The following is a 21,614-nucleotide window of genomic DNA, read 5'->3' on the forward strand; positions in this document are numbered from 1 at the left end:
GGTCATGGCTTGAGGATATTACTTTAAATCGTGTCTGCACTGATTTTAGTGGTATGCGTGGAATTTGCTCGTTCTTGTGTTGGCGCTCGTTCTTTGAGCAGACGAGATCAACAATACAAGTTGGGTTGGTAAGAGTGTAGATTGTTCGAGTAGGCTACATTGAGGACAGCTTCTGCTCACTGGGACGAAACGCAACTTTTCTTAATCGTTAGCAATCACGGGGTCATAACTTTCCGAGCGCCGCAAGTCTGACGTGTTAGGTGTGCCCTCAGAAGAGAGGCTTCCAAAATAGTTCTTTTAAAATGACATTTTGCTTGGTTAACGTTCATACGGGTAAATTTAGCTGCTTAATGGCTTTTTTATCAACATGCCGTTTTTTCAATTTTGGGAATTATTTTGTATTTTTACCCTTTGTTCGCCCTACGTGCCCGAGTCCTAACTAGAGCGGCGTGAGTTAGCAAAGATATTTTCTTAGATTTGATCCTCTCAATTCAAGCTGGCAAGTTCATTTAAACTATTCCTTAACTTTCTGACGTGCGACTACAATCTTGCGAGCTGCCTTCATATAAGCGGTCATTTACACATTTTATTTTGCTGCTACTGCATTTGGTCAAACTCATTCTGGCCTCGTTGAGACGTTGTATGGCATGCTTTACTTCCAGAACAGCTGCACTTGATGGCAAGACTAAAGTAGTAGAGAGATGTACACACCCGAATATCTCGATTTGAAAACACAGGAGCAGACTAGGCACGTGAAGTCCCAAGGAGTTTCGGTAAGAGCTTTTTCACTACGGATGGTGTTTTCAGTAATTATTTCAGCTGATACATGGGATAGGAGGTCATACAATATCAAGTCTGCATATGACATTTCGATACCAGGCAGAGTCTGCAAAAAGCACTGACATCTGAAAAAAAACAGCCAAGCTTGGAAATAATTCTCATGAAAATCTCTGAAAATAGAAACGTTTTATCTATGATACACCATTCCGTGAACAATACAAACCATGCGGTAACAACGTGCAAATATTAAGGAGTCGTCCAGCATCAAAAAATGCCTTAAAAGTCTTATTTGTTTAAATATACAGCGAATTTACTTAAACTGATTACTCCAAAAATCCTCTATATGGGACTCTTTAAAGTTTTCGTCAGTCAAACTTTTTTAACAGAAGCGCAAAAACTAACACCAGAATTTTAGGCCTAAAAAAACAATTTTAGCTATTTTCATGGCAATATTTAGCCTAAACCCGCGCACGACCTTGGACATTCAAGCATGCCAACTGGTAGGGGAAGTCCCAGGCTAAAAAACAGCACTAACCATACCGCCCTCTGTTTGGTCTAGCCAACTATTTAAATGCTTTCGTAAGACGTTTACTAAATTATAGAGATCTTATTTTTACCCGTTTGGCAGCTTCTGAACACAGGGTTAAGAACTGTAACACAACGGCAACACCAACAAAGCGAAACCGTACAAAACGGCGACACAAAGAAAGCTGGAAAAGCACCGCAACAATCCCAAAATATAGAGCCACTTAACTCAGACTCCCGGCTTGCGGTGACGCATCAAGTAACAGCCGTGTTTCGCTGCCACATTTCCAACTATACACACTTACGACTCCGATGCACTCCCGAATACAGCGTGGGCTGGAGCAGTTATAAGGTACCTGTACCAATTAAGGTCCACCTAACACTTTTTTGAAAATAACTCAAGAACCACAAATGAGAATAGACTGAAAAATCGTATTCTATTAGTAAGGGCATATGACTACAACATATCAAAAACCACAATACCTGACAACCCCCCAAAAAAATTTTATAAAGAAATTAAAAATTCCAAAAAATGGGCTTTATTAGGAGCATAGGCTCCTTATAACGCCCACCAATTTTGTGAGTATTTTGATTCAAAACATAGCTGAAAAATCGTATTAAGCAAATAAAACAAGACAGCAACCACCAATTTCTGTAAGAAAACGACCAACAAACGTGGGTGGAAAAAAAACGTAACTGCAACAACTTGCCAACTGATGACTGGAACCACTCTTGAAGTCTGGAAATCAATTAGCCAAACATCTTGCATGGGCCTTATTAGGCGCATGTGGCATCCACGAAAAAAATGTCACATTTTTATTATCAGAAAAATTTTAGCAAAAAAAAGTGCATTATCCTTTTCAATACTAAGTTGGTTGTTACATGAAAACTTCTGCCGGCTGACAACAGTTCATTTAACCGGCCAAATTCTCACTTACTTTTTTTCTAAATTAACAAAACCACCTTAACTGCAAATATCAAATTTTTGTTGTGCTCTAGCGAATCGGTTGATCACGTGACAAGGATGAAATCTGGTAAACCATCATGAATTTATATTAGTTTTTATATAGGGTTAAAAATTTTCATTTATTTGCACGGGTTTGCGAAATATGAGCAATGGGCCTTATTAGGCACAGGTACCTTATTTCTATATCGTTATTCAATTTCAGTTAATAAAAAAACTTGGTGTTTGAAGTCGCCTCTTCAGAAATTCTTGGCTACGACACTGAACAATAATTTAGTGTATAATATGAGTATACGTAACTGCCAAGCACAAACACGCTCGTATACTTGAAAAGCCTCCCCAATATAAATCTCACATGCGTATTTAGCGCATGTTGCGCTTGTGTAATAAAATATTAAGCAGTATTTCAGCAAGTGGTGTTGCCAACAGCCGAGTATAGGGATCTTCAGCAGTTAACAAACAATTATGGATTGCCGTCTCAACTTTGCCTGTCTGATAACCTCAACTTACCGAAAATGCACCTTCGGTCTGGAGTGGGTTATAGGTCAATTCAACGTAAGTACGGATCTGATCATTTTCGGAACCCGAGTGTCCAGATGTGAGATTAAACTAAAATCGTTAAAATTCCTCACATTCAAATGTAAAGGTCGCATTGAACAATTTTATATTGTTTTCGTCTCGACAATGATATAAAAACAATAAGATGATCTCGAATAAGATTTTTACACTATTGATAATAGAAAGAAAAAGTAATACATTACAAAAATTCCACTTTGGGGTACAGATTAAGGTGTTGTTTTATTACTGCATTTTCTTTAGTCGTTTAACTACACTCGGCCACTCTCAAAAATTTTTTATAATGTAAGACCAACTTTCATTTAACTTATTTTAAAAGGTATTGCAGTTCTCCATTGCGGTGCTCCGCCGGTGAGTGAAAGCACCAGGGTGAGTCAAAGAGCCTCACTCTTCTATACTTTACAATTTACATGATGAGCAAAAAATTAGAAACAAAAAAAATTTATAGAAGTTAACATATATAGAAAAACGCACGCATGCTTGTCCATCGGTTACGAGGACTTGAGTGATGACATGAAGATTCATCGCGAAATACAAAAAGCTGAGTATAGCAATGTTGCCAACAATAGTTACAATTTCCGCTTCGTTGAACGAAGGTTATCAGAAATGTTCTTAATGTGAATTGACGACAACGTCTAGAACCTTTTTCTATTACGTCGCCTATTTTTTGTTGCACATTTTCGAATATCTAAGGTACTAGCGTATCTTTTCTCACGTAGAAGCCCGTTAGGTTGTTTGTTTCTGCGCAATTACCCCCAACCACAGATCTTTTGTCTTTGGAAAAAATGTTTTCATTCATTTCGACCAAAACTTTCTGCGTAGACATTTTTTCAAGAAACAATCTTTTTTCAGTGGGGCTACTTCTAGATGTGTTGATGCACATATCAAGACCACTGTCAGAAGAAAGAATTTCAGAATTATCATTTATGGTAATCCCTTTTACATATTCGAAGTTTGTCTTTCGTTTTTCGATCAAACTGGATTCATTTGCACAAGTCTTTTTGTAATTCCTTCCTGCGGACGGGAATATTTCGTCGGAACGTACAAAGTCATGAAGTTTGTTGGAAACAGAGAAAGTAGTATCGGGTTTATCTTTGACTGCAGATGACTTGATCTTGGAGCCGAGTTCTACCAAAATATATTTTAAAATATAAATCGGACAAAATCTTAAGGAGCACAAAAGCACATATGCTTGTGAAAAAGAACAGCATTTTAACAAACAAACTCTTAAAGTCTGTTTTTAAAAATACCAGCCTCGATTAAAAAGTTAGAAAGATTCAGCCTACTACTTTCTGGCCCAAGCTTGCTTTCTCGCTCTGTGACTGAAACCGCGTCCGGGAAAGATTCCTTTTCTGAAGTAGGAAGAAACCTTGATTTCTCTTCCAACACGTGTTTCTATAGCAACAAAAAATTAATTCAACATATTTTAAAACACAAATGTTCCCAAATTAAAACGCCAGTTTTTGCTCACTATACATTACGTTCTGCAATGACACTAGCGGGCGAAGTATATGAATGGATGTAGTGTGCGTATATACTAAAGGGAGCCTAACCTATAAAAATGAACACTTAAGCATAATAGTATGCATATTATGGGCACAAACGCAATCAGGACTGTGCTATATTATATTATATTACCTATATAAAAGCAAAACGTTAGCTACTCACTAAGTCGTCATAAATACTCCGGTGATCAAGTTGGCTTTTATTCCATTGCTCCCAGCTTTTGTAAGCAGCAAATGCACATAAAATGAAAAGTAACGTACCCAAAAGCAAAATGCTAACCAGAATAATTAAATGCAAGTCTGGATTTTCCTCAAAGTCATAACGCTGAAATATTTCTGAAGAATCTAAAAAAGTCATAAAATTCCATGAAGATTTGAACAACAATGACCTGTCAGTTATATTGCGGTATAGGTAGATAGGTTTTAGCTAAGATAATGATTGCGATTGCGATAATAACGATATAAGTTGCGCAAAAGCACTTTTAAGGTCCCATATACAATTATGCGCTGTTAACGTCTACTCTAGAGTCTATAGACAGTACATAAGTCATGTAACCCTACATTTGTGTATTTGTGGTTGCATTGCTGCTTTCAAACGCCATCTGGGTTAATATTTCTAGAAGGATTATTTTGTAAAACAGTAAATGGTCGGGTAAAAACGCAATTTGAAAGGTATACTTCAATTTGGACGTAAGTGTATATACAAAAAGGACATATACTGATATACACTGTACCTGTGTCTGACATAGCAGGAGGCATACAAAGTATAGACTTCTGACCACTCAGGTAATGCCAAGTCAAGCAGACAAAAGAAGCATTAATAGATGGAAAAGTGTAATTGAAAATGCTGCGGGAACTATCAGATGTATAGCCAAATGGCTGGCAGTTATGTACTTTACACGCTTTTTTGTCAACTACGAAAGAAGCTGTCCTTTCCTGTTGAAATACGAACAAGTCGGGTGGCATACTGTAAACAGTTCGGTTAAATCTCTCTCGGCTTGACTCATAAATGTTTTTCTTTCCCCAATATTCACTCAAATCTGAAACCGAAATAAAGGATCTTTTATAAAAATAAAAATTATTTAATTAAAATATATCCAAGTTTACCGAACAAGAGATATTTATTGGTTAATTTATTATTAAAAGCATCACTTTTATCAAAACCAAAGTAACAGGTCGTTTCTCGATTGAGTTCGTCTTCCGTTTGCTTAAGTTCGAACAAGCTTAGAGCAGTATTGTTGAGATTCGGATTTAGGCACAAGCCAGAGCCTACCAGAAAAACAGAAAAGACGTTACGCCAAGACATCTGGTGTTTCTCGGGTCTAAAACTCTTGCCAAAAAGCGATTGTAATTTATGTGCTTACATGGAATGGGATCTTCCCTTTTTAAAAGTGATCTTTTGTTCCCCTTTCTGAAGACGACTCTCATGATGCTAAATGTATCGTAGCATTTTCTGCTGATGCAATGCTTCTTAGAGAGGGCAACATCAATACAACCTTCCATCGGCGACCTACAATAACGTGTTAATGTGTGTATAGACTAAATGTTCTACTAGCCTTAATGCGGCTGTTATTGTTAACCACTTATATGCTATATACAAAGAAAAGGAAAGGATAAGTGTTTATAATATATTTATAATTGTATAAATATATAATAAACAAAAATGTATGAATTACTCACATTAGAAAGTACTTACCACTTTTGAAAGTTAGCGTGGACAGTTCGGTTTATTCTGTATAAAGTCAAAGTATCAGCTGATAATAATTCATCGTACACTCCATTCCACGTTTGTTTTTGCAAGCCAGGAAAAAATCTGAACCGACCATAATCCAAAGTTGGCGGCAAGCTGGCGTGTTCTTCACCTAATTGCAAATTCAGCCCTCTTTTACCTTGCAAGTATGTACGTATAATCAAACAATTTAAAACTGATACCATAGGTAGAGAATACACTAAACATTCAGATAAATACACAATTCGGTATTTTAATGGTGTTAAAGACGATAAAATTCAATGTTATGCTATTTGGAGGTTACTAACTTGCGGCTCAAGATATCTATTTCTACACGTGCTCGCCGTGCCTACATTCACATCAGCAATTCAATTTTGACATGTATGATAATTAAAATCAAAGCATTATAGGTGATGTTTTTGGGATTTTTATTCATGTTAGTGCCAAAAATTTACATGTGTTCATGTGTTACATATTTCAATTTGGCTTGTCGCATAACCCTTTTTGACCGCAAGTGAATTGCTTTTTGCATTGTGGTTTTTACTATGATGTTAGTGTGAAGGCAGCATAAGTATTAGAAATATGTATGGTAATAGTCTATTCTATGGTATAGTAAACGGGTTTAAAATTTTAAACTTTTAAGTTAGCGGTTTCTTACAGAGTGTTCTTATGTCTACTCTGCGGCAGTTGGAACGTTTATTTTTAACACGATTATTTCTTTATTATTATAATTTTCAACGCCGTTATTCGTTATGTAGAGTCTTGTAGACTAGTTTATTTTGTAAAAGATAGCGCCCCTTTTTAGAATGCGGCCTACCGGCACTTTGACCTTGTGGCCCCAGAGAAGTTGTAGAGTCATTGACCCTACAATGTAGACCCTGGTTTAATACAAAAGTAAACCATTTTTGAAATATATAGTATAAATTACTTACATCCTTTGAGGTAATCCAAACTCCAGACATAGCACAAAACACCATCAATGGTGTTTGTCTGTTTTTGACCTTCAGCGCCCGGACATGGACAAAAGTACGAACCACCCCGCGCTCCAAATTGCACACAAGAACTTAGTAAAAAAAATACTAGCGTGATACGCGTAGCAATAAACATTACTGTCATTCAGCCACAAACAATGGAAATATACAAAATTAATCCCTAAAGTGAACAATTGTTAAAATTGTAAGAGACTGTTACATTTTTTTAGATTAAGGTACTTTCAAGTAAGACGACGATTATTCTCTACTTTTTGTACGACTGTATACGTAATCGTCGTCAACCAAAAAAATTTCGTCTGTTTCCTAGTCCGGGATCAACACCCAGGCCATACTTATGAGTAGCCGAGTCGGCCTGCTACCACAACTTCAAAATCAATAATTCCTGTATCAGTAAAATGACTCCGACGTCAAGAAATAAACCCATTTTGGATACTTTCTAAGCAGTTCATGCAATTTTTGAGATCGATCAAAATTTTATAAAGTAATCCGTGAACATGAAAAAATGTTGCATTGTTTGCAGCACTTGTTTCGGGAATCAGACCATTACCTTGATTATCACCCATATTCCATATTCTGAATATACCTCGTGTAATTAAGCCTAATAATGATTCCATTACTCATAGCATAAAATACGAGCTGTTACTATTTCACCGGAAAAAATTAAACGTACGAAGCCATATTTTCGGTTTCTTGTTTACCTAATTTGGAAGTTGTAACAAAGTACCTAAATATTCTAATCTAAACCCAACTTCAGTTCAATCCTGAATAAATAAAATCAACTTTTCGCATAGGCTTACTCTTTTTTCTACCTCAGTCGCTTAAATTATAATCCTTCACAACGGACGGCTCGACCTTTATGCCGTCTATATACATACGGTGAAATACAGTCACTTTTTAAAGTTCAAATGTTATTGAAAAAAAGGACCTTACACTCTTCAGCGTAATGGTTCTGATCGAATAACATGAGGCAGGTGGCCCGGGTTTCATGAACCTCTGCCCGTCAGCTGTTTTATTGATGTAATTATGTCCTCAATAAAACTCTTCCAATACAGTACGGTCAACAAGATGTGACTGTAGTGGATTTTGTCGCGTCGTGTTAGATCTTTGTTTTCATACTAAAGGTTATATTTTTAAATTATGACAAGCTTGGTGACGTGGGTAAATTAAGCAAGGATAGGCTACAATGGTGAAATAATATATATCAATACGTCGTTAACCAACTCATGTATTGTTCAAGGTTGTGTTGATTTTTGTACAAGTGTGGGTCAATAGGCTGGATATCACATTGAATGCCCAAAGAATTATATTTCAATCTAATTTGACAACACATCGATCGCCGTACTCAAGTAGTGCTTCAAATCCCAATCCAAGCAGATTAGCCCAGCATAGGACCCAGTACTGTTTTGATAAGTCGCACAAAACATTGCTGTGACAAAAGGGAAAAATAACACGAACTTTGAACTAGCTTAACCCGAAAACCCCACTCGTATTTACCAAATACATTGTACCTATTTCCACGGTCAGGTTAAGCCTTTTCTTTGTGTGCCTATAATAACAAAACAAACAAACTGAAAACAAACAAATGAAAACAAACTACAAAAATTCAGTCTATATAGGGATTTCGGAGCTAGTTGATATACTTGTTACAACCCCAATAGCTTTTTACTTGATTGCCAAACGGAGGTATCTTTATAAATCTTCTTGCAAACGAGATTTTAACTGCCTTGCTTTTACAATCCAGCCCATGACAATAGGGTATGACAATGACAATGGGCAATGGGCCCATGGTAATGACAATGACGGTATTAGACAATAACATATGGGCCTTGGTATACCGTTTCTGTCTTGGCATTAGTATTGCTTTAAATGAGATTTAACAACTTGTCAAACAATTTTATAATAAGGATATTTGTGCGGTTACAGACGTTGAATAGAATGCTGAACAAATGTGTACTTTTATGTGTAACCGAATCTTTCATAAGTCGATACATCTTCACGGAAAAAGTCTGTTGCTTTATGTACCAGAGCTAGGCATCAGGGCCGGGGTCCTCGGCCAATGCGAGCGATACGACCGCATTGGGCTCAGCTCTGCTTAGAACCATAACAAAATAACAATTTAACTTTTATTTTGCGCTAATCTCAATTTCTTTTCCCGAAAGATAATGTTTTGGTGAAAATATATGACGAAGCAAAGCCCTGATGGGAGCTGATTTGTAAGGAGTTCATGTTTGGCTTAAACTGTTATTATTTTAATTAGGCCTACTTTAAGTTATTTAAAATTGGCAAGGGGTCCCACCATCAGACATCAGTTCTTGCATTAGGCCCCGCGCTTACCGGACCGGCCCTGCTAGGCGTCTTCACCGCAATAGGTCTAAAATGGCCTGAATACTTCCGTAACGGAATTTTTACTACTGCAGTAGCTAAATATCAGATTTGCATGGAAAAGTTAAAGTTACTTCAAGCTGTGTGTTTTATTGTCTCCGCCACGTGTACAAAAAGCGCTTTCACCCGAAATTTTATGCGCCACGCAAAATTAAAAAGCATGTGATACGTTGCCGATACACATAACATAGGTACATGTCATGTTGCATAACGTTTTGTTTGTATACATGCTTTCAAGCACTTTATTTTGAACCCGCCCGTGAAACGCCGCGTCCTTTGACTCGCTGTAGAAAAATGAGTACGCGATGGTAGTAATTAAGTTTTTAGTCTTGGTTTGGTGCCCGACCGAGAAGGTGTTCTTAACTGGCAACTAAATTTGGTTTTAATAAGGTTTGGCTGATGTGGCTGGCCGTTAGCAGTACAAGACCTCGAAGAATTCTAACGTTACACTTCCGTCACAAAAATTTAAGTTCATCTACGATTCTACGATATCTTTTGTGTAATTAACTTGAAACGCTCTTGTTTAAACATTTGCAATTTTGTTTCGACAATATTAATACGGACACCAAAATAAAACTTATCCGAAACTTGTTCAGTCATGTCTTGTTTGTTACTCAACAACCGTAAAATCGGATGTTCATATGTGGCGGTCAGCTGGCAAATTATAGAAGACCGTGTTTGTAAAGTAAACACGTATACTATAAAATCAAACAGTCAGTTTGAATAATAAAGAAAATAAATCAATTACTGTTTATAGGCCTACTATTTCAGTGCTATGCACCCCAGCTGGAAACTGAAGGAATTAACTTCATGGCAATACGGTGGTATATATTAGTACTGTACCATATAGATCCTGTTTGCTTGCGTGCGAGCACGGCGGTTTTCATCAGCACCAATTAAATTAACTGATAATCATACTTAACCGAAGGTTAGGCCATAACGAAGCGAGCATATGTCCGGCGACACCGAGCATATGATCTAATAAACCTGAATTTGCAATTGCAAAACCAAATGCAATAAAACCAATTTAAAATCCTATTCAAAATACTGCATAAGAAAACGACTTATGCTTTCTATAACCTCAATAATGATGTGCGACAGGGATTTTCTTCTGGTATCGCCAATCGCCCTTCCTTTACAAGTTGAAACAAATGTAAGATTTAATCAGTAGGTGAACGAATCCGATAACATACATAAAATTACCAGTGATAGGTTTTAAAAATTAGTGTTTTCCTACGCAAGTTACAAAGAAAATATTTCAACTTAACCCTGAAATCAATCACACTTGATAAAGCAAGCTTATGCTTGCGAAAGCTTGTATTGAGAAATTAAAAATAAAATTAACACCAGAATGTCATCTTTTATCTTGCTTTATTAATACTGATTATACCGGATTAACACGGTTCAGTTATCATCATATATAAATACAGCGTACAGTATAATGTATCCTTGCAATACACAATCACATACCACATGCTCTTCTTTACTAGTTAATCCAGGAGTTACGGTAAACAAACAAATCTATGTTCTTGTTAAAACCTATCTTGCGATAGCCCACAAGTGGCAAACAAACATTTTTCCGTTACAAGCGCGTTTGTATCAAGGCTCAATACGCATTCTAAATCGCTTTCAACGCCAAGCGTTACGATGACCCATAACATAACAGCTCTTGCGTCCCAAGTGACTGCGCAACTCGCATAGACTCAAACTTTAATCAAGTGAAGGAAAAATGTAAAAATAGTTTGATCATAGATTAAAAAATATTTTACGTTGTAAATCGCATTTTGAATTAGTTAGGCTTTTACTTGTGCTTTATCGCGTATACGTTTTATCGCTTGGTCGCGCTCGTGATTAATGTCTCTCTGCAAATCGCGATGTTGTTTTGTGAAAATTCGTTGTTGGCTTTTCATTTAGTATGGTATGGTATATCACAATCTTTTCCCTCGGACTTTTGCACCACTAACTCCGCGATGCTTCCTCAGCTTGTCTTAGTGCTCGTTCCGATTGTCAGACTTTCGTGATTAGTTTTTTCAAACTTTTTTATATACTGTATAGACTATAATGCCTGAAATTAGAACTATTCACCTGGAATATACTGAACAGGAGGAAGCGTCGTTCATGTCTTGCCCATAAGAACATTACAGCCGTAGCGTATCAAGGTTTCGAATACTGATATGGTCTTGTAAGTTCTTAATTACAAACCAGGCGCTCTAAACGCACCGCCACCGAGCCGACAAATTGAGGTAAGATGTTATTGCGATGAGCGGAAATTTAATTGTTGGGTTTATATAAAAAATAACGACCTGTTCTAGTTGGCGAATTTTAATCGTTTATATGTACGTTTGATTTTATAGAGGTTGGGAGTTTTATCTCAAATAAGACTAAAATGAAGATAATAGTGCATTTACAACTTTGTAATATTATAACGTCTTGATTACAAATTTCGAAATAAACACACAAAATAAAGTCTTATATATGCATTTTTCAACATATTTCAAAGTTGACACCGTCGGTGAATTGCAAATAAGCGAAATGCTGCTTGGCCTTTGGACTGCGTCATGATACCATACATTTTTGCTACATAGCCTACACTATTGTTTTGAACCCCAAAAACCTTAAGAAATGGCCAAACGCAGTTAGTTTTTACTAAAGCGCTCGCCTGTAAAGCCTAGATGCAATAGTTATATATCGTTTACTTGAACTCACACGCATATACTGCAATTTGCTCTACTAGTTCTAAGCTAAGTTGTACACCGGTACCGCGGTACGGTACAAAATACCCGACGACAATATCCAAGACATGTTAGAGAAAAACTTACGCCGAGTCATGCGACGTCACAATGCTAGGTCATTTGGGCGCACTGGTCACTTGAGCGCACGACACCTAGCCTCGGAAGTTCGGGACATTCAACATTAAATTATAAATTTTTAAGGGAATGCGCTGTTCTTATTAAATTGTATGAAAAACATCCAAGACCTGAATAGTAAATCCTGCCAATTTTAGCATGTTTTTATGAATGGAATGACTATTTTACCGTGTGTAGGCCACGCAGCCTATAAAGATAAGTCACTGTTTCACTGGAAAAAATCGAGCGTTCAAAGCTCTTTTTGAGTTTCTTGATAACCTAACTTAAACGTTATAACATACCGTAGTAATCTTGATCTACCTTCTAATCTAGATCTAACTTTAATTAAACCCTAAATAACAGAAATGAAGTTTTCGCATAGGCTACCAATTTTCCAAATCGCTTATCTGTAACTATGTGCTGCATCACCTACTTTCATTCAAATAGTCACTCTCTAATGATATATTATATAGGCGGTTATAGGTTAGGTCCTATAACCGTTAAAGAATAGTTACATGGGAAAAATGGATTTTAACTATACTGAAGGTTTTAGTGGAGTTAGTTTTAGAATGAAAGGTATAGATTTAGGTTAGGTTTAGATTACTAGCATATGTTATAACATTTAAGGGGTCTGATATACAAGTGCACAACCACAGGATGCCTTTGTATACTATACCCCTGCTACTCAAATTGTGTGACCTCATTTGGTTGTGCACTTATATTCTAGACCCTATTTAAGTTAGGTTACCAAAAAACTGTGAAAAATAACTTTGAACGCGCAATTTTTTGGTGAAATAATGGCAGCCTTATTAAGGCAATATGATTGCCATTGATTGGTATCTTGTACTTTTGTATTCTGACTTCAAGGCCTGAATGTGTATGCAAAACAAATTTCATATTCAGTTCATAGATTCATAATCTATAGTTGCAAGTATTACCGAAGATATGTACTGGAGAAAGATTGAATAGATGTACACTTGGTTAGCTGACACACCTAAGTTAGCGCAAATATGCACACCCAAGATCTCTGCGAATCCTGCCATGAAATACAGTTCGATTGTTGACCGCTGTCCTAGTCTAAAAAGCTTTTTTGTTTTTTCTGTACTTAGTGCAGTTTTGTGTTGTTGCCGCTTGTGAATATGAAATCATGTATTTTGTGCTGTAATGTTTTAGACTTAATGCTGAAAATAATTCATTTAAATGCTTAGAAAAACTATGTAGCAAATTAACATGATGCATTTCATTTAATGCCTGGTAGTGTTTAGAAAATATGCCTGGTAGAAGAAATGTTGGACGACAGTTAACTGGTAAACCACGAGCTCAAATCAGTCAAATTCAAGGATTACAAAATGAAGGGTTGACTGGGGCATCTTTTAATTCTCAAGATCATCTTCGGCAATCTGAACACGCTTTGAATGATGATTCATTGCAGACGTCAACATCTGTTATTTCCAATTTGTCAACAATGAATGGATTTGCCTTTGAAACATTTTTCTTGTTATATGCAGTTATGGCTCTATTTTCCCAACAGCTGTACATCTACAGAACGGTGTGGTGGTACCCTAAAACTTTACCACCCAGTTCTACAACTGTGAATTTTCACCTGATAGATAAGAACCTCACTGCTTTTGTGGTGTTATTGTTTGCAAGGCGACTATTATGGCTTCTGTTGTGGCAGTATGTGAAGCCGCTTTTTAGTGGTGCAACATTCACTGCTTTATGGGTAGTAATCTGCTTTGGAGTTTTTGGTGTGTGGTCACTTGAACTGCTGAAGAACATTTTAGCTTTGCTTGTGGAAGTGACATGGTGCAAACTAATGTTTTTGTGTTATCCTATCCTTTTGTGGATTCCACTTAATGGACTTTGCTTAGGTTGTATTGGATACACATTTAGCCTTGGAAACAATAGTTGCGGTAAACATCAAAGCTTTCTGTGGAAACGATCCTGTGAAAAACAACACTTTGGTGATGATCGAAGCAACATATTAGATTTTGCTTGGGCAAGTAATCCAAGTCCTGAACAAATTAGAGAAAGAATCAAAGACCTCACATATGACGTGAACTCTCGTTTAATGGAAATTATTTTTGGCTCTATGGTGTGCTCTTACTATGCTGGTTTGATTCCAATGTTTTTTACAAAACCACAGCAATCATATGATGTATCGTGGTCCCTTCAGCATGCTACTTTAATATTCATTAATTCATTTGTTATGTTAGCTTCATATCTGCTACCTTCCCATTACCTTCACATGTTACATAAGTCAGCATTGCTGTTGGGGGGCTACCATCGCTACTCAAAAGAACTGCATACTACTATGCTTGGAGATGATAGTATTGACGACTGGTCCCCACATCATGTCTTTCAGCAAGGGAATAAAGTGAAATTCGAAGGCTCAGTTTTTGTTGCAGTTGGGAAACACAACGTTGCTTATCCAACCAATAGTTCCCATTTCCGATTTTTCTTTATGTTCTTTAAGCCTTTAAGAACTATTAACTGGTTACTTGGTTTACACTTTGCTGTAGTTGTGTTTCAGATTCATGTTTTAATTTGGTCCAGTTCTTGGGAAAGGCTTATTATGCCAGCACTTCTGCAGTTTTTTAGTTACTACATTCTTTTTTTGACCTTACGAGATCGCATAGCTCTTGGCAAAGCTTATATTCGATTGGAAACAATACAACAGACCGCTTTATAAAGTATATATGTCAAGCAGTGAAAGAATTTTTTACATAGTTTGCATATTACTTATATTTGTTACGTTGAATTTGGGAAATTTTATTCTATCTAATAAATTGTTTGTGTTCAAAGTTGTAACAAAGCAGGCAACATAAGATAGTACGGTCTGTTTAAACAGTGATTTATGAACAAACATCTAAGTAAAATTGACATAATGCAATTTTTTAAGTATTTCTTTCATATTTGCTGTTGTGGTAGTATCATAAATAAGTTAGAGATTGCTCAACAAAATCAATAAAATCTAGGAAGATTTACTGGAAATTGGTACTTTGTTTAAAATAGTTTTCAAAACGCTGTTGTTTTGTGCTAGTCAATTCCAACAATCTTGTGAAAAATTTTCTGAACTAGTTATTGTTTTAACTTGTACCAATTTAAGTCTACTACTAGCTTCCACTTTTGAGTAGCTTAGCAGTGGTTTTATTTTGGTCAAAGACTGTGTTGTTTATATACTGGATGTTATTGCTGCATGGTACATACTGCAGGTGGCAATATAGAAGACCACTATTGTAATTATATGTAAAAGGCCTACCACAATGGGCTATAGTAAGTCTTCGACATGGCTTTTCTGTTCCGTATTAAACTGTAATACTTTGTGTTGTATTTCAAAAAAGTACTGCTATTAGTACCATGTACTGTCTGGAGTGTTAACTAAAATAAGGGGCATCCAAGTCATACTTGGGAGTGATGTTTCGCATTGATGGAATAGAAACATGTCCAGCTTCAGTTGCTAGTGGATCAAACATTGGTTTTCAAAGTACACCGTTCCAGCTTAGCAAACCAAGGTAAAATTTCAATTTGTTTCGATAGAGCCGTTTTTTATCCCATATTAAAGCATGTTAGAAATCAATACAACATCTAACCGAAATGTTTGTACAAGAAGTTTTTTTCTAAGTAAATTTGCATATTTAAATAATTTCTATTTTTGGTTAATTATAATTCTCCTGAATGAATAACTTGCAGGTGGGTTTCTGATGATGATGTAAACTGTTGTGCCATTTGTAAAAATAGATTTAACCAAATTAGAAGAAGACATCATTGCAGGTACAGTGGAAGTTAGTAGTTTTTTGCAGAATTATCCACTGAGTAAACTATTATTAAATGAATTTGTTCAGTACAACTGTTATTACCATATGTATTCAGTGGCAGATGTAGGATAAGCACCAGATTAATTTGAGCCATAGCCTAGTAAAGCTACTGTAGGTCCAATTGAAACACTTTTATGTGCTAAATGATATTTTTAAAATGTGGGCTACACGTTGAATAACTTTTTACACATGCCTTAGTTTAACACAAAGTTTGACGGAAAAAATCATCATTGTTAACTATATATTTGAAAAATTTTAAATAAATTGTGCAATATTTGAGTTGAGCAGATTGTTGCAGCAATTCGTTTGTCGCTATGTTTCTGAAAAATACCACAAACGCAAAGTATGCACTCACTCTCAGAAATATATGTCATAAAGTAGTTGTTGACACCTGTAGAGATTTGAGTTGGCCCCATCTCTTTGGGTGTTGTTAATGAGTGACATGCAAGCACAGTCACTACTGTTCTTGGTTAAATTACATTGGCCTGAGTGTTATCAATAACTGTATAATGCTTATTAAATTAAAGAGTAGTTATTATTACTGGGCATCCATAATAACAAAAATCTCCAACTGGGCCTTACATATTCTTCAGTTGGGCCGGCATGCGAATGTTGGACTGGACATGGCAGCCTAGTACCAGAGACTTGGATATTGACCGGTATAAATACTTCGCCTAACCCTTAACAAGATTATAACATACTTTTATGCTGAGTTCAGTTAAATGCTATCTGTTGTTGGTCACTTACGCATGCCTGCCTATTATATCCAATATGAAACACATATAACGTGGTACACTCCCAATTGAATGAAAACTCACTCTGTGACGTTATAAATACCAGCACTTTCTTACCATCACAAAATGTGTGCAATTAGCAAAAAATTTTAGTGGAGATAAAACACGCCAACAATTAAGAAAAATTTCTCGGTCAGTAGTCGTCAATCTGTTACTCATATTATTGCAAGTATTAAATATGCTTGTATTAGCTCTAGCCACATGTGGTTTTGAAAAGTTGCATTACACCAGGGGTTTAGTTTGGCATGCATTGGTTTAGCAATGCTTCACATTTTTATTAGTTTAACACAATTCCGTCATTTTTAACTAGATGTTGTGGAAAAGTGTTGTGCAATAAATGCTGTACAGAAAAAGTTCCTCTTCCTCAGTATGGACTCGATAATCCTGAAAGAGTGTGCAGTGCTTGTCTGCCAACTGCGTCATGTGTTACCATGTCATATTCCAGTGATCCAGTAGGTTTTCATCAGTGGCTAATACAAATAAATGTGCTGCCCTGTCAAAATAGTATTTTTGTTCTGTGCAATACATATAATGGCATGTAAACTGAAAATTAACTAGGTTTGTTCGTATTCAGGCATTTCAACTGAAAGCTGTTACTGGATTGTCTTCATTGTGCCGTGATAACCCTGCAGCAGTCGTTGCCCTTGGTGGTGCACACTTGCTTTTATTCTTGGCAAAGAAGGCGGCTGGACGACTACAAACTGTTGTATGTTGGTAGCAAGCTTCAATGCAGAAGTTGTCTGTATTATTCATTATGTTTTCATAGGTATTTGAATGTTCATTAATTCATACTTTTTTTTGCAGACGCATGTTGCAAATGGTCTCCATACACTTTCGAGGCATGAATGCCTAACTGTTTGGCTGGCAGATGTTGGTGCACTTGCGGCTATTAGCAACATGCTTACTCTTGCAAGTGAAAATATGTCAGAGAATAGTCTCTCACTTTTGGTAGATGCTTTGGGTGCCTTGAGAATACTAGTGAAAACAAACGAAAGTTTAAAAGTTTTAGGTAATTCTCGTGCGATTTAGTTTCATTCCTGTAGTAAACTTTCAGTTTTTTGTTACCATTGTATTAACAATAATGCTTGTTAAGGCTATTACTGGTTATATTCTGTTTCTGAAAACGGTTTTAAACTTTTACAAGGTATATATTTTGTTGTTTCTGCAGCGCAGAAGCCAAAATTTTTTTAGTATTGTCCATTTTATTTGTTTCTAGCCTTCAATGCTGGCTGTTTTCCAATTCTTCTCACACTCTCCAATCATACAGACTCCGGAGTTGCACTGACAGCAACCATCACTCTTTGCTTGCTTGCTGAGAGCCCTCAGAATCACAACGCTATCATCAACCAATCAAAAGCATTAAGGCTTTTGCTCCTGAAAGTTATACAGACTGCAGATGAACAGGCATGCTTTGATATAGGTTAAAACTTTGCTTCTATAACAAACTAAACTTTACACAACTGCTGAGCTTACGCTGTTTACATAACATAGGTGAAGGAGCATGTTCTAAGGATCATGGTAGTGTTATCTGCTGGAAACAATGACGTAAAACATATGTAAGTATAAGTCAATTTTCATCAGTTACACAAAAGCAAGCACAACCACCACTGAACGCTTTAGAATATTTTTATTGTTATTTTTCTTTATTTAGGCACCGATTATAAGTTATTGGTTTATTGGCTTCATAATTCAGTGAGAGCAAGCATCCAATTAACCTGTGTTTTGCATTAAAAATAAAACGCCAAGTATATGGTTCAACATTTTTTTTCAGCATCTCATCTGAAGATACATCATGTGGTGGGGTTTTCGCCCAAGCTTTAAACTCAAAACCCAAGAATTTGCAAATACTTGCCAGTGCGTCTTGTGTCATTGCTAATCTAGCTACTTATGAAAGGGACCAGGTAAACATTTAGTACACTGTATTACTGCAAACTTTGTATATGCATGTATAATTGTATATGCATGTATATGAAAACTATTAATTCTTAAACTGTAGAATCTAGATGAGACAAAAGCAATGGCACAATGTAGCTATAGCTGTGAATGCTTCACCAGACAACAATTTCTTCGTTTAAGCATTTCTTCTTTGTGCAATTTCACAATGCTTAGGACACATTCTCTTGTTTTTTGTCAGCAACGTGCGAGTAAATTCAGAGTTGCATTAGAAATAGCAACTTTTTTTTTGAAAATTAGACACCGCATGTAACACACCCGTAAGATCAAAGCACTAAGTATGTACAAGCCTTATGTGTGAGAAAAAGTTCATAACTGTTCACAGTTCCAAATTTGAGAAAGACCACAAACACAATAAAAACATGTTAAAACACTTAGGAAAAGTGCTGAGGATAAATGTTTGTCTGAAGATAAATATTTCGATACCATACCATATTCTACTCTCGCCAGGTGTTGCTGCAATCTAGCCTTTGTGCAGTTTTAGAGCAACTAAAATATTCCCATCCAGAATATGTCTTGATGGAATTAATTCGAGCAGCGGCTAATTTCTCAGCTCATCTTGCCCATGCAAACACAGTGGTAGGTTTAATGATTAACACAGTAACGTTTTTAGTCAAATTGCAGAATTTTATCAAATTAGCATTTTTGTTGATTGGTCGCTGTTCATGTAACTTACTTCCTTGCATATCTTGTTGAAGCTATTAAGCATTGACCATGTAGTTGGATTTTTATCCAACAATGGATCCCAAGTTAACAATTATGCGGTACGTTGTATTTTCAACTTGCTTCGCCACTGTTCCAGGGACACAATCAAAGCACTTTGCAGGTAAACAAGTTGCTTATTCCACTATTTGATATGTTATATTGTTTCAATGAGCAGGTGGATGTATGGTGAAAATCTATGGTACGGAATTGGTACCACATTAATTAATTATCATATTTTCCCCTTCTAACCAAATATTTTCTACAGGAATGGTATAACTGATTTCTTATTGAGGCTCACTGAAATGAAAGCTGTCATGGACCAGACCGTTGATGCTTTAAACAAGGCTGCTCCACCCATTAAGCTGTAGAAAATCAAGTGTGGTAAACACAAGCCATTTAGAAAGTCATTAAACTGTTTTATGTATGTATCAGTATATGTATAGTTATACATGTATCGATGTATGTATGTTGTAGTAACTTGCAATGTTTGCAATTTTTGTTAATTTTCATACTGCAATGAGAAATTTTACCTTATTCATCTTTTATTTCACGTGCAATTGTTATATCGTACTGTATATTTGATATTATCTTCAGTATGTATATTTTATATGATTCTTTATTTGAATATAGTGCAATATGCAATCAAAATTGCCAAATAGTAGTGCAATGTAATTTAAGTTTCAATTCTGTGTTATGAATCGAAGGTGTACTAGATACGGATAAAAACCTTGCAAAAAATCCAACAATCATATATTTATATATATGGCAAATAAAAATATGGGCCCAATGTGTTGGTCGTGGAGTAGACCACCAAAAATTAGACAATTGGTTAATATCTGTTTGACATTTGGTAGCTAACTTCGTTGCAATTTGCTTCGTTAACCTGTCCCGTATTTGGTCGTTGCACTGGTTACTTTTAGAATCATTCAGTTGATACAAGGAAAGCTCCTCTCAACTTTTGAAGCATTAGTAAAAGATAAACAAAACTTTCTTCAAGTTTTTGATTATCTTCATTTTATTTTCATTAAGACAGCAAATTCTGCCTATATGGGTAGTTGTTTCACAGTACCCAAGGCCTTTTTCAGCTGATACTATCATAACAATGGTTTGTATAACCTGTTCGTTCCTCGGTAGCATTTACACCGAGTGTGGTCCTATGGGTCCAAAAGCATTGTTTTTAAACAAGGAAAGACACGCTTTTGGTCTTTTTTATTGATGTTACCTTGAGTGAATATATTTGCATCTTTGACGTCAGAGTTTATAAGAACGTTGTGTCATGCCCATGTATTTGTTCATGCAAACACAGAAACTTCAGATGCTCAGTCGGTCTTTTAAATAGAGAAGAACTGGCAGACTTTCTTGCAATGCGTGTGTTGTTGCTCACTTTTATTTTGTAATGGCCCACTTTACAAAAAACTTTAAAGAACTTTGGTTACCGCTGATCTCGTATCATTTATTTTTCGACATTGACTGTGTGGAAAAAAGTTACAATGTTAACCGTTATAGCACAATTAAGACCGAGCACAAAAATGGGGCAAAACCAGGGCTTCAAAAATAAAATATCCCAAACAAACCTTGAGGTGATGTGAGTTCTTAAAGGTTCAACTACCAAGAGAGTGTAAACAGGAGGAATTAATCTAGATTCCCAAAGTATCTATCTTCATGTCAAAGACTCATATTTTAAAACTTGTGCTGAATGCTTAACACTCAAAGTACTACATTACTTGAAAGCTGATTTCCCATGATAATTTGCTCACTAACAGCATTGTATACCCACATTTGGAACTTGAATGAAACACACAGAATTAGTAGTACATCAGAATATAGATTGAGCAAGATCCAAAGAAATTGAATAATAGCAATGTTACTAATTTATACTCAGTGAGTTATTACGTAATTATATTAGCTTTTTCTCTAAATTAATTCCGTGATGATGACTGGCTAACAATCACACAACAGTACATTGAGCTGCAGCTCCAATGAACATAAAACTGCATGAGCAATATACCCAAGTACTTGGCCACTTGATGTTGCCAGAGCACAAC

The 21,614-nt window shown here is 36.1% G+C and overlaps 3 protein-coding genes across 5 annotated transcripts; 2 read left to right on the forward strand and 1 right to left on the reverse strand.

Moving 5' to 3' along the window:
• Nucleotides 1–2,931: 2,931 nt before the first annotated feature.
• LOC143465281 (uncharacterized) lies at nucleotides 2,932–7,385 on the reverse strand. Of its 3 annotated transcripts, none has more exons than XM_076963497.1 (8): nucleotides 7,012–7,385; nucleotides 6,047–6,239; nucleotides 5,715–5,860; nucleotides 5,503–5,619; nucleotides 5,085–5,390; nucleotides 4,514–4,695; nucleotides 4,135–4,240; nucleotides 2,932–3,973 (listed from the first exon to the last, which is right to left on the reverse strand). In XM_076963497.1, the coding sequence occupies exons 1-8, from the start codon at nucleotides 7,193–7,195 to the stop codon at nucleotides 3,534–3,536; spliced, it is 1,674 nt and encodes a 557-aa protein (XP_076819612.1). In that variant the 5' UTR covers nucleotides 7,196–7,385; the 3' UTR covers nucleotides 2,932–3,533. The 3 variants fall into 3 exon arrangements, with proteins under 3 accessions (XP_076819612.1, XP_076819611.1, XP_076819614.1); XM_076963496.1 differs by having other exon boundaries at nucleotides 2,933–3,973; nucleotides 4,132–4,240; nucleotides 7,012–7,382; XM_076963499.1 differs by having other exon boundaries at nucleotides 2,934–3,973; nucleotides 4,132–4,240; nucleotides 6,047–6,212; nucleotides 7,012–7,378.
• A 4,946-nt stretch (nucleotides 7,386–12,331) lies between these two features.
• On the forward strand, nucleotides 12,332–14,998 carry LOC143464608 (transmembrane protein 39A-like). The gene has a single exon (XM_076962487.1). The coding sequence runs from the start codon at nucleotides 13,570–13,572 to the stop codon at nucleotides 14,989–14,991; it is 1,422 nt and encodes a 473-aa protein (XP_076818602.1). The 5' UTR covers nucleotides 12,332–13,569; the 3' UTR covers nucleotides 14,992–14,998.
• Nucleotides 14,999–15,673: 675 nt separating this feature from the next.
• LOC143464609 (uncharacterized) lies at nucleotides 15,674–21,148 on the forward strand. The gene is made up of 11 exons (XM_076962488.1): nucleotides 15,674–15,814; nucleotides 15,993–16,073; nucleotides 17,222–17,363; nucleotides 17,486–17,617; nucleotides 17,716–17,920; nucleotides 18,128–18,315; nucleotides 18,403–18,467; nucleotides 18,683–18,812; nucleotides 19,315–19,443; nucleotides 19,563–19,690; nucleotides 19,835–21,148. The coding sequence occupies exons 1-11, from the start codon at nucleotides 15,717–15,719 to the stop codon at nucleotides 19,935–19,937; spliced, it is 1,401 nt and encodes a 466-aa protein (XP_076818603.1). The 5' UTR covers nucleotides 15,674–15,716; the 3' UTR covers nucleotides 19,938–21,148.
• The last annotated feature ends 466 nt before the right edge of the window (nucleotides 21,149–21,614 follow it).

Source organism: Clavelina lepadiformis, chromosome 7 (genome assembly GCF_947623445.1).
Source record: "Clavelina lepadiformis chromosome 7, kaClaLepa1.1, whole genome shotgun sequence".
Lineage (NCBI taxonomy): Eukaryota > Metazoa > Chordata > Ascidiacea > Aplousobranchia > Clavelinidae > Clavelina > Clavelina lepadiformis.